We start from the raw sequence: 12536 nt of genomic DNA, 5'->3' as shown, positions 1-12536 counted from the left end.
TTTGTTATTCATCTTTAAATGACCAGTGCCCAGCATAGCACATGGCATGTAGTGAGCACATAGGCCCAAAGAAGTAGTTTGACTGATGTAAGACACTTCTGACTTCACATCCTTTTTAGACTGCCCTATATTTTAACATTTTAAGACATAAAACATGCTTCCCTACTTTGTATTAATTGATTCTCATCAGTACAGAATTCTAAAGTACATTTTTAGCATGTGAATTCATTTTTGCTTTTGCTCATCCCAAAATCATTAAAAACTGGGCCCTCATGAGTTTATTGTTTTAGGAACTAAAAAATGTTAATTCAAAGGCAAAGCACATTTGTAATGACTTTAGAGCCCTACTACAATAGGTTATAATTACACATTTTATAAAACTACAGCTGCTATAGAGACAAACGAGCAACTTGCTTTTGAAATTGTGATTTGTAATTCATATCGTCAGTAGAAATTTGCATAGCAACAATGTGGTTTTCAGGCAATCATGATTTGCTATGGTTTTTCTTATATAATTCCTATTTTGGGACAGTTTTGTTTTCATATAAGCATTCAATTTATTTTAAACTTACCAGTGTAATTCTGAATTGACTCCGAGAAGTTTATATTTTGAGCAGTAGATGCCACTGGAAGACAGTTTGTCTTGGCTGAAGAAAGTCTTTCCGATACTGATTTAATTGGCCGACCTTCCTTGATGGGTTGATAGGCAGCTGTGGAAGATTTGCTGGCTGCTAAATTATGCATTATGTTTTCCCAGTCATCATCATCATCAAAGTCATCTATGTCAAAATTATCAATATCATACGAAGGCTGGGTTTCTCTTTCTAAGTCATTTATTGAAGCAGTATGTTTATTTTGATCTTTCACAGCAGTGCTTGTGAGAACATTTCCTGGGAAATAAGAGCTTTCATTTTTTTTTCCTAGTCTTGGTGTTTCAGCCCAGTTGCTACTTACAAAGGACTTCTGTAAAGGGGTATTGAATGAAGGCCTTTCAAAAAGATTCTCCCTGGTGGCTGAGAATCCTGTCTTTCCTAGGGTGGTAGTCAGTAAATAGTCTCCAGGGGAAACAGAATTTGAGGGAAGGTGTGAAAAATTTAACTCCTTCATAGAATTCCCTGCAGAGCAGGAATCACCCTCCACAGGGCCATCAAGTGAATCAGGCCTGCATCTCCACACGGAGCCAAGAAGACTGGCATCACTTTTATTAAAATCTACTTCTGTTAGAAGTTTCCTTCTGAAGAGAGAAAACAGAACAACGTATTAAATATAAGTAGTTTACTCTGGTAGGCCACAAAAGCAAATCTTTAGTTTTCATACCAAATAGAAATTGTAGCAAAATATATTCATTTTTTTCTAACTTAAAAATATGAATACGAATGGTAAAGGAGTAGTTTGAAAAGTAAATGAATTTAAAAAATAGTTGCATGATGAGCATCTTTATGCCATTTCCAGTCCAGAAAGCCTGAACATTTTGCCTTGTCCATTTTTTTACTTAAGAGTGGTAAAAATATAATCGGATATATTCCAGAAGGAGGAAAATCAAGATACCTTATGTTCCGCTGCTGAAGCAGTTCGTTCCCACAATCCAAAAGTTTCAGTTTATCAGCAGGAATATTATCAATTAATTTACAGATGTGGTCCATCACGTGAATAAGCTGCTGCTGTAAATTTATCTGTCTAGCTATAAAGTAATTATGTTGTTAATATTTTTCTTTGAAAAAAAAAACAAAAAACAAAAAACAAAATGCCTTGGCTAGGCGTGGTGGCTCATGACTAATCCCAGCACTTTGGGGAGGCCAAGGCAGGAGGATTGCTTAAGTCCAGGAGTTCAAGACCAGCTTGCGCAACACAGTGAGACCCTGTCACTAAAATGAAGAAAAAAAAAAAAAGTCTTAAGATCTTGATTTTTTTTTTTTTTTTTTAAATAGCATGGGCCGGGCATGGTGGCTCACGCCTGTAATCCCAGCACTTTGGGAGGCTGAGGCAGGTGTATCACCTGAGGTCAGGAGTTCGAGACCAGCCTGGCCAACGTGGTGAAACCCCGTCTTTACTAATAATAAGAAAATTAGCCGGGCGTGGTGGTGCGTGCCTGTAATCCCAGCTACTTGCAAGGCTGAGGCAAGAGAATCGCTTGAACCTGGGAGGTAGAGGTTGCAGTGAGCTGAGATCGTGCCACTGCACTCCAGCCTGGGGGACAAGAGTAAGATTTTGTCTCAAAAATAAATAAATAAATAAAAAAAAGAAAGAAAGAAAGTGGGTCTGGCTCTGTTGCCCAGGTTAAACTGCAGTGGTGCAATCACTGCTCACTGAACCCTTAAACTCTTGGGCTCAAGAAATCCTCCTGCCTCAGCCTCCCAAGTAGCTGAGACTACAGGCGTATGCCACTGTGCCCAGCAACACAACACATCTTTTTTGTTTTTTTTTTTTTAATTAATTATTTTTTGTAGAGACAGGGTCTTGCCATGTTGCCCGGGCTGGTCTCAAACTCCTGGGCTCAAGTGATCCTCCCACCTTGGCCTCCTAAAGTGCTGGGATTACAGGTGTGAGCCACTGTGCCCAGTCAAGTCTTAAGATTTTGAAAGCCACATATGTAAAATGTGAAGCAGTGTAAAAACAAGATCATAAACAACCATATATTGTCCTATTATCTTCCTGTGAATTAACTTGAAATTAGGTTGTCTCTATGCTTTATCATAAGAGCTCATAACTGTTTTCATTTAATTTAATAATATTTAATAAACATTTCTCGGGGTAAGCAAGGTCATTGGCTGGAACAAAGGTTTATCAGTTAGCTATGATTTTTTTTTTTTTAAACTAACTTCATGTGCAAAGCTCACTGTGCCAACACAAAGTGTACTGCTAAGCGTTGGACAGGCAAGAGCCCTACCCATTGTTTTGATCGGCCTGGAATCCAGGCTTCCCTTTAATGGTAACAGTATAGCACCGAGATTTCCTATTAGACCTACCCTTCCCACTCCCTCAGTAGGCATCTGACATAAGGCAGCCCAGTGAAAATTAACTCTGGAAATACTTAGGACTGACTGGGAAAAAGTACCTCTCTTTTTCCAAGTTTAATATGATTCTGGTGGCCATTTCTGTCACCTTATAAAGAAAGACAGATTTCAAATAAGATTGATACAAAGGAAAAGTAGAAAGCAGATAGAAAGAAATGGAGGCTTGACCCAGAGAGATGGGACAGAAGAGAGGAGAGAGAAGGCAAGTGAGAGAGAGAGCAACTCCTGATACGATGTTGGAACAACTGAATCCTGCCAGCCCACTCCCATTTTAAAAATTAAGCCATAACTAATAAATAGAATTTCAAAGCAGTTGAGGTTTTATTTTATTTTATGAGACAGATTCTTGCTCTGTCTTCCAGGCTGGAGTGCAGTGGTGCAATGTCGGCTCACTGCAACCTCCATCTCCCAGGTTCAAGCGATTCTCCTGCCTCAGCCTCCTGAGTGCCTGGGACTACAAGCACACGCTACCACGCTCGGCTTTTTTGTATTTTTATTAAGCATGGGGTTTTGCCACGTTGGCCAGGCTGGTCTCGAACTCCTGACCTCAAATGATCCACCCAGCTCGCCTCCCAAAGTGCTGGGATTATAGGTGTGAGCCACCGTGCCGGCCCTTTCCTTCATCTAAAATCTCAACTGTGGCTGGGCATGGTGGCTCACGCCTGTAATCCCAGCACTTTGGGAGGCTAAGGCTGGAGGATCACCTGAGGTCAGGAGTTCGACACCAGCCTGGCCAACGTGGCGAAATCCTGTCTCTAATAAAAATACAAAAAAGTTGGGCATGATGGCGTACGCCTGTAGTCCCAGCTATTCAGGAGACTGAGGCAGGAGAATCACTTGAACCTGGGAGGCGGAGGTTGCAGTGAGCAGAGATTGCACCAGTGCACTCCAGCCTGGGTGACAGAGCAAGAAAAAAAAAAAAAAAATGAAGAAAAGAAAAAAAAAAAAAAGGCAACAGGAAGCAAGGACAACAGATGCCTGTGCCACCTCTCAGGCCTAAAGTCTGCAGGAGAAAAAAACAGTTTAGGTGGGCTGCAGGGGAAACAGTGTATATTCTCAGAAAATGATTAGAGAAAGAAGGGGAAGAAAATGATCAGAGAAGACGATGAGGCTACCGGGAAGTTGTTGACGGAGCAGTCAGTTAAATGGTTTACAAGCCAGGAAGGACAGGCAGTGAGGACAGAACAAGGAGTGAAGATGGCAGGGTGGGGAAGGGCATCTGCACAAGAATGGCCTGAGAAATTTGGACTTCTGCTGGTGACTGAGAGAAATGTGAGGTGTGAGACGTAAAACTGGAATTGCTGAACTCCTATGTTACTTCTGTTTTCTCTGCAAGAAAAACAAGCATCTGATTGGAAAGAGAATACACAATGGTCTGATGGAACTGAAAGCCAAGACAGGCTCAGAGGGAGATAAAAGAGAGTACCTAGCTATCAGAAACTAGCTCAAGACTCCTTGTCTAGACAGATTATACCTCAGAGTACAAAGGAAACCTGCAAACAGGATCTCAGAGCCCCTGTCACTGACACGTGTGTGAGGCATCTAGTGAATAAGATAAATAATGGAAAGTGAGGACAAACATTGGTCTAATTTTCAAAAAATTTGAAAGTGATTGACAAAAACTACAGGCTGGGATTTGATGTAAATTCAAAGCAAAATTCTAGAGTCTGTTATCAAATAGCTGCTTTGTGAGCTCTAAGGGGGAAGAAACAATTATAGAGTCAGAAAGACAAACCACCCATCTTAACGTATTTCCTTCTTTATAAGGATTACTAGACTGGCAGATAACAATAGCTATCATTTATGAAAGGCCTGCAGTGTACTAGGCACTTTACCTTGAATCCTGACAACTACCCAGCAAGGTAGATATCATTCTCCTCATTTTATAGAAGAAAAAAACTGAAGTCCAGAGAAGTTTAACTATTTGCCATAGTCACACAGCCAAGAGTAGGAGGAGACAGGTTTCTATCACAGATCTGTAGCACTCTAGAGTCAATGTCCCACCCATTCCTCTTGCTGCCTCACACCTCAAACTTTTTGGAGTCACATGGCCAAGTCTTTTGTGTCTCCATGGATAAAGAACAGAAACGTGGTCTGAAGACAGATATGTAACTAGCTGAACAAGAAGTGGTAATGAATGGACTGATGTAAGCCAAGAGGGAAGCCTCTACTGACATGCTGGAGAACTCTGTCCTTGCCCCTGGTCTGGCTAACCATTTTATTAGTGAAACTTAATGATACAGAGACAGTATAATGCAGTTGTTATTAATGAAAACTCAAAGCCTCAAGACTGCTGTGTTCAGATCCTAGCTCTGCGGCTAATTCTATGACAGTGTGTAATTATTTAATGCTCCTGTACCTTAGTTTCATTATCTGTTAAATGGGGATAACAGAAACGACCTTAAAGTGGGCCGCGTGCCATGGCTCACGCCTGTAATCCCAGCACTTTGGGAGGCCAAGGTAGGCGGATTACGAGGTCAGGAGATCGAGACCATCCTGGCTAACAAGGTGAAACCCTGTCTCTATTAAAAATACAAAAAATTAGCCAGGTGTGATGGCACACATCTGCAATCCCAGCTAATCGGGAGGCTGAGGCAGGAGAATTGCTTGATCCCGGAAGGCGGAGGTTGCAGTGAGCCCAGATCCTGCCACTGCACTCCAGCCTGGGTGATAGAGCAAGACTCTGTCTCAGGAAAAAAAAAAAAAAAAAAAAAGAAAAGAAATTACCTTAAAGTTTGACGTAGTTTATTGTGATGAGTGAATTAGTTAATATTGTAAGGCACTTTATAAGAGCGCCTAGCACATCAGTTATTTCATGAATATCTCTAAAATAAATTGAGTCCAAAATAAACAACAAAAAAACTGGAGGAAACAAAAACAACAGAGAACACTACACACATGACCTGCACATGCATGCAGACATCGCTAAAAAAGCCCAGCAGCCCTCAGACTCGAACGCATGACAGAAATATTCAGAGAACAAAAAAGAGCTCTCGGAAATTGCCTTGATAGAACTTAAAAAATTCCATAGAAGAGTTAACGATAAAATCAAGGAAATATCCTAAAAAGCAGAAAATCAAGAGATGAAAAATAGAAAAGATAATTAGTGGAAGTCTAACATGCAAATCACAGAAGTTCCAGGAAGAGTGAAAAAGAGAAAAAGAAAGTAAAAAGAAATAATGCCAGAAAAATGTCTACAAGAGGATGTAAATTTTCAGACTGAAGGTGCCTCTGAGAAGCAGACACCAGGGGTGGGAAGGGGGAGGGTCATCTGTCAAAGACTTGCACTGCTATCCGATTATTTACACTAGATATTTAATAAAAAACAAAAAATGAATTAGAAACAAAACAAACAAGCAAACAAGTATTTAGCTTTAATGAACATCAAGACCCAGACCCAGACTCAGACTCAGAGTATATACAAGGGAGAACCGGAGGATAAAAGGTCAAGAAAGCAATTTCTAGCAAGGAGAGTTAAAAGACCTAACAATATTTAGTCAAGGTGGGGAAAAACTCTATTATGATGAGATTACGTTCTGTGGTCCATGTTTCTGAAACACATGATTTTGTGGAAGTTCTCATTTGTGGAAGATTAAATAAATAAATAAATAAATATGTAAAAACCTCCTAGAATTTAAAGTTGAGTATGAGAGATTATTTCTAACAAGTAGCGTTTTCAAAATATGGAAAGAATGCCCTTGTGAGAGCATGAGTTCATGAGTTCTTCAGGTAAATGCTGGCTAACCAGTGAACAGGGTTATAACATTAGAAGAGACTACAAATCTGCCATTTTATAACATACAGCCACAGGTTGAAAACACAATCTTTGTGTTACGTTGTTTTCAAAAGTAGTAGTTGAAATACATGATATGTCTAAAATATTGTTTGTACCGTCACAGTCTGTGCTGGTTTCTGGATTCGGCTCCTGTGTACTCATTTTCTCAGGTTTTGACAAAAGATCTTTTGATGTGCTAAGAACATCCTCTTTTCTGTCAGAGGTGTCAAGGTCCTTTAACATACTGCAAATAAAAAAATGTTAAGCCAATCATACTACAGGCTAGACCCAATAAATGTATAATTTCAAAACCCTTAATATTTTTCTACAACTGATCAGACAATATATAACAGAAAAGAGAAGTAGTTTTTTTAATTTCCTCAATTATAAAACTTCTTTAGCTGGTCCTCAAAGTTGTCCCTCCTCTGGTCCCAAGAGCCCTTTTCAACTTTATCTCCAATTATGTCCTTTCAGTAACCCAAGGCTTCGATCATACTGTACCACTTACATTCTTCATATAAGCCCTGCATTGCCTATTTTGGGGATTTTGCTACTGATCCCCTCAATTTGGAAAACCTGCCATTCCAATCTCTTTTTACCCAAATTACACCTGTTCTTCTAGCCCCAGCCCAAGCGTTACTTCTCCAGCAAATGATCATTAATGTCTCTTTTTTCTGAGATTTCAAAGCACTTTTTCTGGACTTCTCTTATTATGCAAATATATGTATATGTGTTTGTGTGTGTCTGTATATATAATTACCTCACCACACAGATTATACAAAAACATATTAACATACAAACCTGGTCAGTCTGATTAGACAGAAAAAAATACTTTACAAATAACAAAATAAACTAGTACTGAATGAGTGTTAAAGAGAGGATACAGCAGGCAGAGTGCTGGAGAGCGGCAGCGGCGACCGGAGCGGTAGGAGCAGCAATTTATCCGTGTGCAGCCCCAAACTGGAAAGAAGATGCTAATTAAAGTGAAGGAACCAAAGCAGGGAGTGTGTTCAGTCAGCATCTGCCTTTCTGAGCCTGGCATCCTGGACCAGCCTCACTTCCTTGACTGAGGCAGACGCTGACCGGAAAGGAGACTGAGATTGACACTGAACCTACAGACAAGGTGTAGCGGATCAAGGAGCGTGTGGAGGAGAAAGAGGGAATCCCCCCACAACAGCAGAGGCTCATCTACAGTGGCAAACAGATGAATGATGAGAAGACAGCAGCTGATTACAAGATTTTAGGTGGTTCAGTTCTTCACCTGGTGTTGGCTCTGAGAGGAGGAGGTGGTCTTAGGCAGTGATGGACCCTCCATTTTACCTCCGTACCGTGTCGCTCATAATGAGGCATCATATATCCTCTCACTCTCTGGGACACCAGAGCCACTGCCCCCTCCCCTGGATGCCCAGTATTGTACATCTACTCGTGGGAGACTGTGAGGACCCCAGGATTCAGTATTCCTGGCCCAGAGGGCCCTTGCTGGCTATTGGGTGTTAGTTTGCAGTCCTGTGTGCTTCCTTCTTTTATGGCTGTGTCCCTGGTTGTCAATAAAGTATTTCCTGGCAAAAAAAAAAAAAAAAAAAAAAAAAAGAGAGGATACAGTGGAAATCCAAAGAAAGGTAACATTTTTTGGAACTTGAGAAGGCTTTCCCAAGGAGATAAGATTTAAGCAAACTTTGAATGACAAGTATGGGGAAAGTGCCAGACTATGAAAGAAAGATTTTAAAAAGGACAATTCTATTTGCTTGACATCTGGGAATCAACCATATTTTCCTAAAGCAGACTTTTGGAATGCAACTTTCTAACTAAATCAAAATAGTGTAACTTTTTTATATTGGTTTTTAAACAATAACATTATAATTAAAGAAAATGATAATGCTTTCTAGATTGTTGGTTTGACTCATTAAGACCATTGGATTATTGCAAGGGCATAAGTGGAAATAAAGCTGAAAAAGGTAAATTGTGGCCAGAAGATGCAGAATCTTGAGGGCCAGCTACAGAGGTTTTAGAAAAGAGGAGATTGAAAAACAGGTCTCTCTTCTCTGTTATATACTGTCTGACCACTTGACTTCTGAAATTCAGAGGATACAACTAGTATTTTTTAAAACTGAAATAAAATGTAGCACAGAATTTACGCTGTGCACTGCACAAAAAATATTGTGAAAATTCTATTTCAGTTTTTATAATATATACACATATGTATACTAAGTTACAATGGGAAATGTACAAAGAGAGTCTACCTTGGAAATACTTTGCAAAATAATAACTGTTAAGACTCTAGGTAAATTTATTTATGGTATGACAATTTGATAAATTATGTAGCCACTAAAAGGAATTAAATATTAGCAATTGGAAAATAATTTAGAAATAATGCTAAGAGAAATAAAGCAGAATATAAAATTATAATTACATGTTGATTACAACAATGCAGAAATCAAACACACATGTAGAAAACGATCAAAACTGGCTGGGCGTGGTGGCTCACGCCTGTAATCCCAACACTTTGGGAGGCCGAGGTGGGCGGATCATGAGGTTAGGAGATCGAGACCATCCTAGCTAACACGGTGAAGCCCCGTCTCTACTAAAAATACATAAAAATTGGCTGGGCGTGGTGGCGGGCGCCTGTAGTCCCAGCTACTTGGGAGGCTGAGGCAGGAGAATGGCATGAACCCGGGAGGCGAGCTTGCAGTGAGTGGAGATCGTGCCACTGCACTCCAGCCTGGGCGACAGAGCGAGACTCCGTCTCAAAAAAAAAAAAAAGAAAGAAAAAAAGAAAATGATCAAAACTGAAGATGGATAAAGAAAATAGTCAGAATTGTGGGACTACTAGTATTCCTTCTGTCTCTCTCTTCTTAATTTTTTAGAGATGAGGGTCTTGCTATGTTGCCCAGGCTGGGGTGCAATGGTTATTCATAGGCGTAATCACAGCATGCTATAGCCTTGAACTCCTCGGCTTAAGGGATCCTCCTGCCTCAGCCTCCTGAGTAGCTGGGACTACAGGCCACTACCACACCACCACACCCAGCAGTGCTCCTTCTTTCTTATTTAGAATACTTGTTAAAATGATTATATTATTTGTGTAATACATATTTTTAATAAGTAAAGAAAAAAGCCAGGCATTCAACAAGGAATCAGTATGACACCGGAAAAGCACTACACTGCATCTGAGTTCATCTCTCATTCATTTTATCATCCTGGGCAATTCCTTGCTCCTGCCTGGGCCTCAGCTGTTCCACCTAGTAAATGAGAATGCTGGTTTAGAATTGAGACCCCATACAAACTTTTGCTCAGTTTAGTATATATTATACTCTACCACTCAACTGGTCTGAGAGTGAGACTGGGATGAGGATGAAGGTAACATTGACACTTAGCAATTTAAGCTATTGATGAGTCATATGGAGTATCTATTTTTCTCGTAATACTACCAATTAACAATCATCATGTCACCAATTTGCTAAAATTGAGTGAATAACAAATACAATGGCCAATTCTATCCTGTAGGATTTTTTAAAAAGTACTAATGTCCCAGTTCACTTCCCATATAATGGGTTAGCTTTGTGTCATTTCAGGTCAGGTTTGGAAATATAATATTTTCAGAAATATATTCCTTATGTCAAAATCAACTATATAAGGCCAGGCAAGGTGGCTTATGTCTGTAATCCTAGCACTTTGGGAGGTCAATGCGGGAGGATTGCCTGAGCTCAGGGGTTCAAGACCAGCCTAGGCAACATGGCAAAACCTCGTCTTTACTGAAAATACGAAAAATCAGCCAGGCATGGTGGCGTGTGTCTGTAGCTCCAGCTACTTGGGAGGCTGAGGCACAAGAATCACTTGAACCCAGGAGGTTGAGGCTGCAGTGAGACGAGATCACACCACTTCACTCCAGCCTGGGCGACAGAGCGAGATTGTCTCAAAAAAAAAAAAAAAACAAATCAACTACATAAAATTGTTTGGAAGGTTCATGTAATTAATCATAATGGGACTTCATCTTTAGAATGCAACCAATTAAATGTATAAATAGGGTTTTTTATTGAGACTTTCACTTGAATGTAAAATAATTACACAAAACACAGAACACTTTTATATAGAAATGATATTATATAACTAAATTAAACTATTTAAAGTATCTCAGAAACAAATAATAATGCTAATTATTTAGCTAGTTTACCTAAGGCATTTTGAAGAGGAAGAAGAAGCAGAAATTTCTTCTGGAGAAGGTGGAACAAAATCTATATCATAATCATCATCATCAAATTCAATACATGGAACTTTCTCAGTTGAATGTAATTCAGCTTCTTCCAAATTCTTCTTCTTTTCGCTATTATCTACAGTAAAACAGTTGATAAATGTAGATTTGTTAACCACTAAGGAGACAGAAAGAACAGGGCATGAGTGCGTAAGAATGAGTGCTTCCAGCAAAAGTGAACAGGCAACCTACAGAATAGGAGAAAATTTTTGCAATCTACTCATCTGACAAAGGGCTAATATCCAGAACCTACAAATAACTCAACCAAATTTACAAGAAAAAAACAAACAACCCCATCAAAAAGTGGGCAAAGGATATGAACAGACACTTCTCAAAAGAAGACATTCATACAGCCAACAGACACATGAAAAAATGCTCATCATCACTCACCATCAGAGAAATGCAAATCAAAACCACAATGAGGTACCATCTCACACCCAGTTAGAATGGCGATCATTAAAAAATCAGGAAACAACAGGTGCTGGAGAGGATGTGGAGAAATAGGAACACTTTTACACTGTTAGTGGGACTGTAAACTAGTTCAACCATTGTGGAAAACAGTGTGGTGGTTCCTCAAGGATCTAGAACTAGAAATACCATTTGACCCAACCATCCCATTACTGGGGACATACCCAAAGGATTATAAGTCATGCTGCTATAAAGACACATGCACACGTATGTTTATTGCGGCACTATTCACAATAGCAAAGACTTGGAATCAACCCAAATGTACATCAGTGACAGACTGGATTAAGAAAATGTGGCACATACACACCATGGAATACTATGCAGCCATAAAAAAGGATGAGTTCGTGTCCTTTGTAGGGACATGGATGCAGCTAGAAACCATCATTCTCAGCAAACTGTCGCAAGAACAGAAAACCAAACACCGCATGTTCTCACTCATAGGTGGGAACTGAACAATGAGATCACCTGGACACCGGAAGGGGAGTATCACACACCGGGTCCTATTGTGGGGAGGGGGTAGGAGGGAGGGATAGCACTAGGAGATATACCTAATGTAAATGACGAGTTAAGGGGTGCAGCACACCAACATGGCACATGTATACATATGTAACAAACCTGCACTTTGTGCACATGTACCCTAGAACTTAAAGTATAATAATAATAAAAAAAAGAATGAGTGCTTCTGGCAAGTCACAAACAATCACACCACTTTGTATGGATCCTCTCCCTTCACACACTAATGCTGGCTTATTTATTCATAAATGATTATTATTGAGTCAACTGGATTAAGTCTAGTGAATGCTCGACTGAGGCCAAAGACTTGCTTAGGGATTTTCATGTCTGTCTCTGGTTAATTACGAGACACATATTTGGTATCAACGTTTCTAGTTTTCAGCTTTTCACTCATATTTAAATAAGGGTAAAGTGTAACAGATAAGTCTGATAATAACATAAACATGGCTGCTTGTACAAACCACCTTTACCACAAAGTTTCCTAGTTATTTAAGTCTCTCTTTTGGACTATGGGGGAAAA

At 39.7% G+C, this 12536-nt stretch overlaps 1 protein-coding gene, 1 long non-coding RNA gene and 1 other non-coding gene across 12 annotated transcripts in view; 2 read left to right on the top strand and 1 right to left on the bottom strand.

Annotated features, from left to right (window-relative positions):
* BLM (BLM RecQ like helicase) overlaps window positions 1-12536 on the bottom strand; it is a 108482-nt gene that overhangs the window by 60298 nt on the left and 35648 nt on the right. For 3 of the 10 annotated variants that reach the window (XM_028852012.2, XM_001097543.5, XM_077940342.1), the window contains 4 exons: window positions 10958-11114; window positions 6906-7033; window positions 1549-1681; window positions 573-1234 (listed from right to left, as the gene is read on the bottom strand). In XM_028852012.2, coding sequence (XP_028707845.1) covers window positions 573-1234; window positions 1549-1681; window positions 6906-7033; window positions 10958-11114 — 1080 coding nt within the window. Of the gene's footprint in view, window positions 1-572; window positions 1235-1548; window positions 1866-6905; window positions 7034-8050; window positions 8349-10957; window positions 11115-12536 lie in introns of those variants that run through there. The other 7 variants (XM_077940346.1, XM_077940344.1, XM_077940345.1 and 4 more) reach the window with 5 other exon arrangements.
* Window positions 2757-5608, top strand: LOC144330115 (uncharacterized). The gene is made up of 2 exons (XR_013395993.1): window positions 2757-3382; window positions 3919-5608. It is a non-coding gene; the product is annotated as an uncharacterized LOC144330115 (long non-coding RNA).
* On the top strand, window positions 6530-6599 carry LOC114679832 (small nucleolar RNA SNORD18). Its single transcript, XR_003731924.1, has one exon. It is a non-coding gene; the product is annotated as a small nucleolar RNA SNORD18 (small nucleolar RNA).

The sequence above is a fragment of the Macaca mulatta genome, chromosome 7 (genome assembly GCF_049350105.2).
Source record: "Macaca mulatta isolate MMU2019108-1 chromosome 7, T2T-MMU8v2.0, whole genome shotgun sequence".
NCBI lineage: Eukaryota > Metazoa > Chordata > Mammalia > Primates > Cercopithecidae > Macaca > Macaca mulatta.
This window is presented reverse-complemented; position numbering and strand designations above follow the sequence as displayed.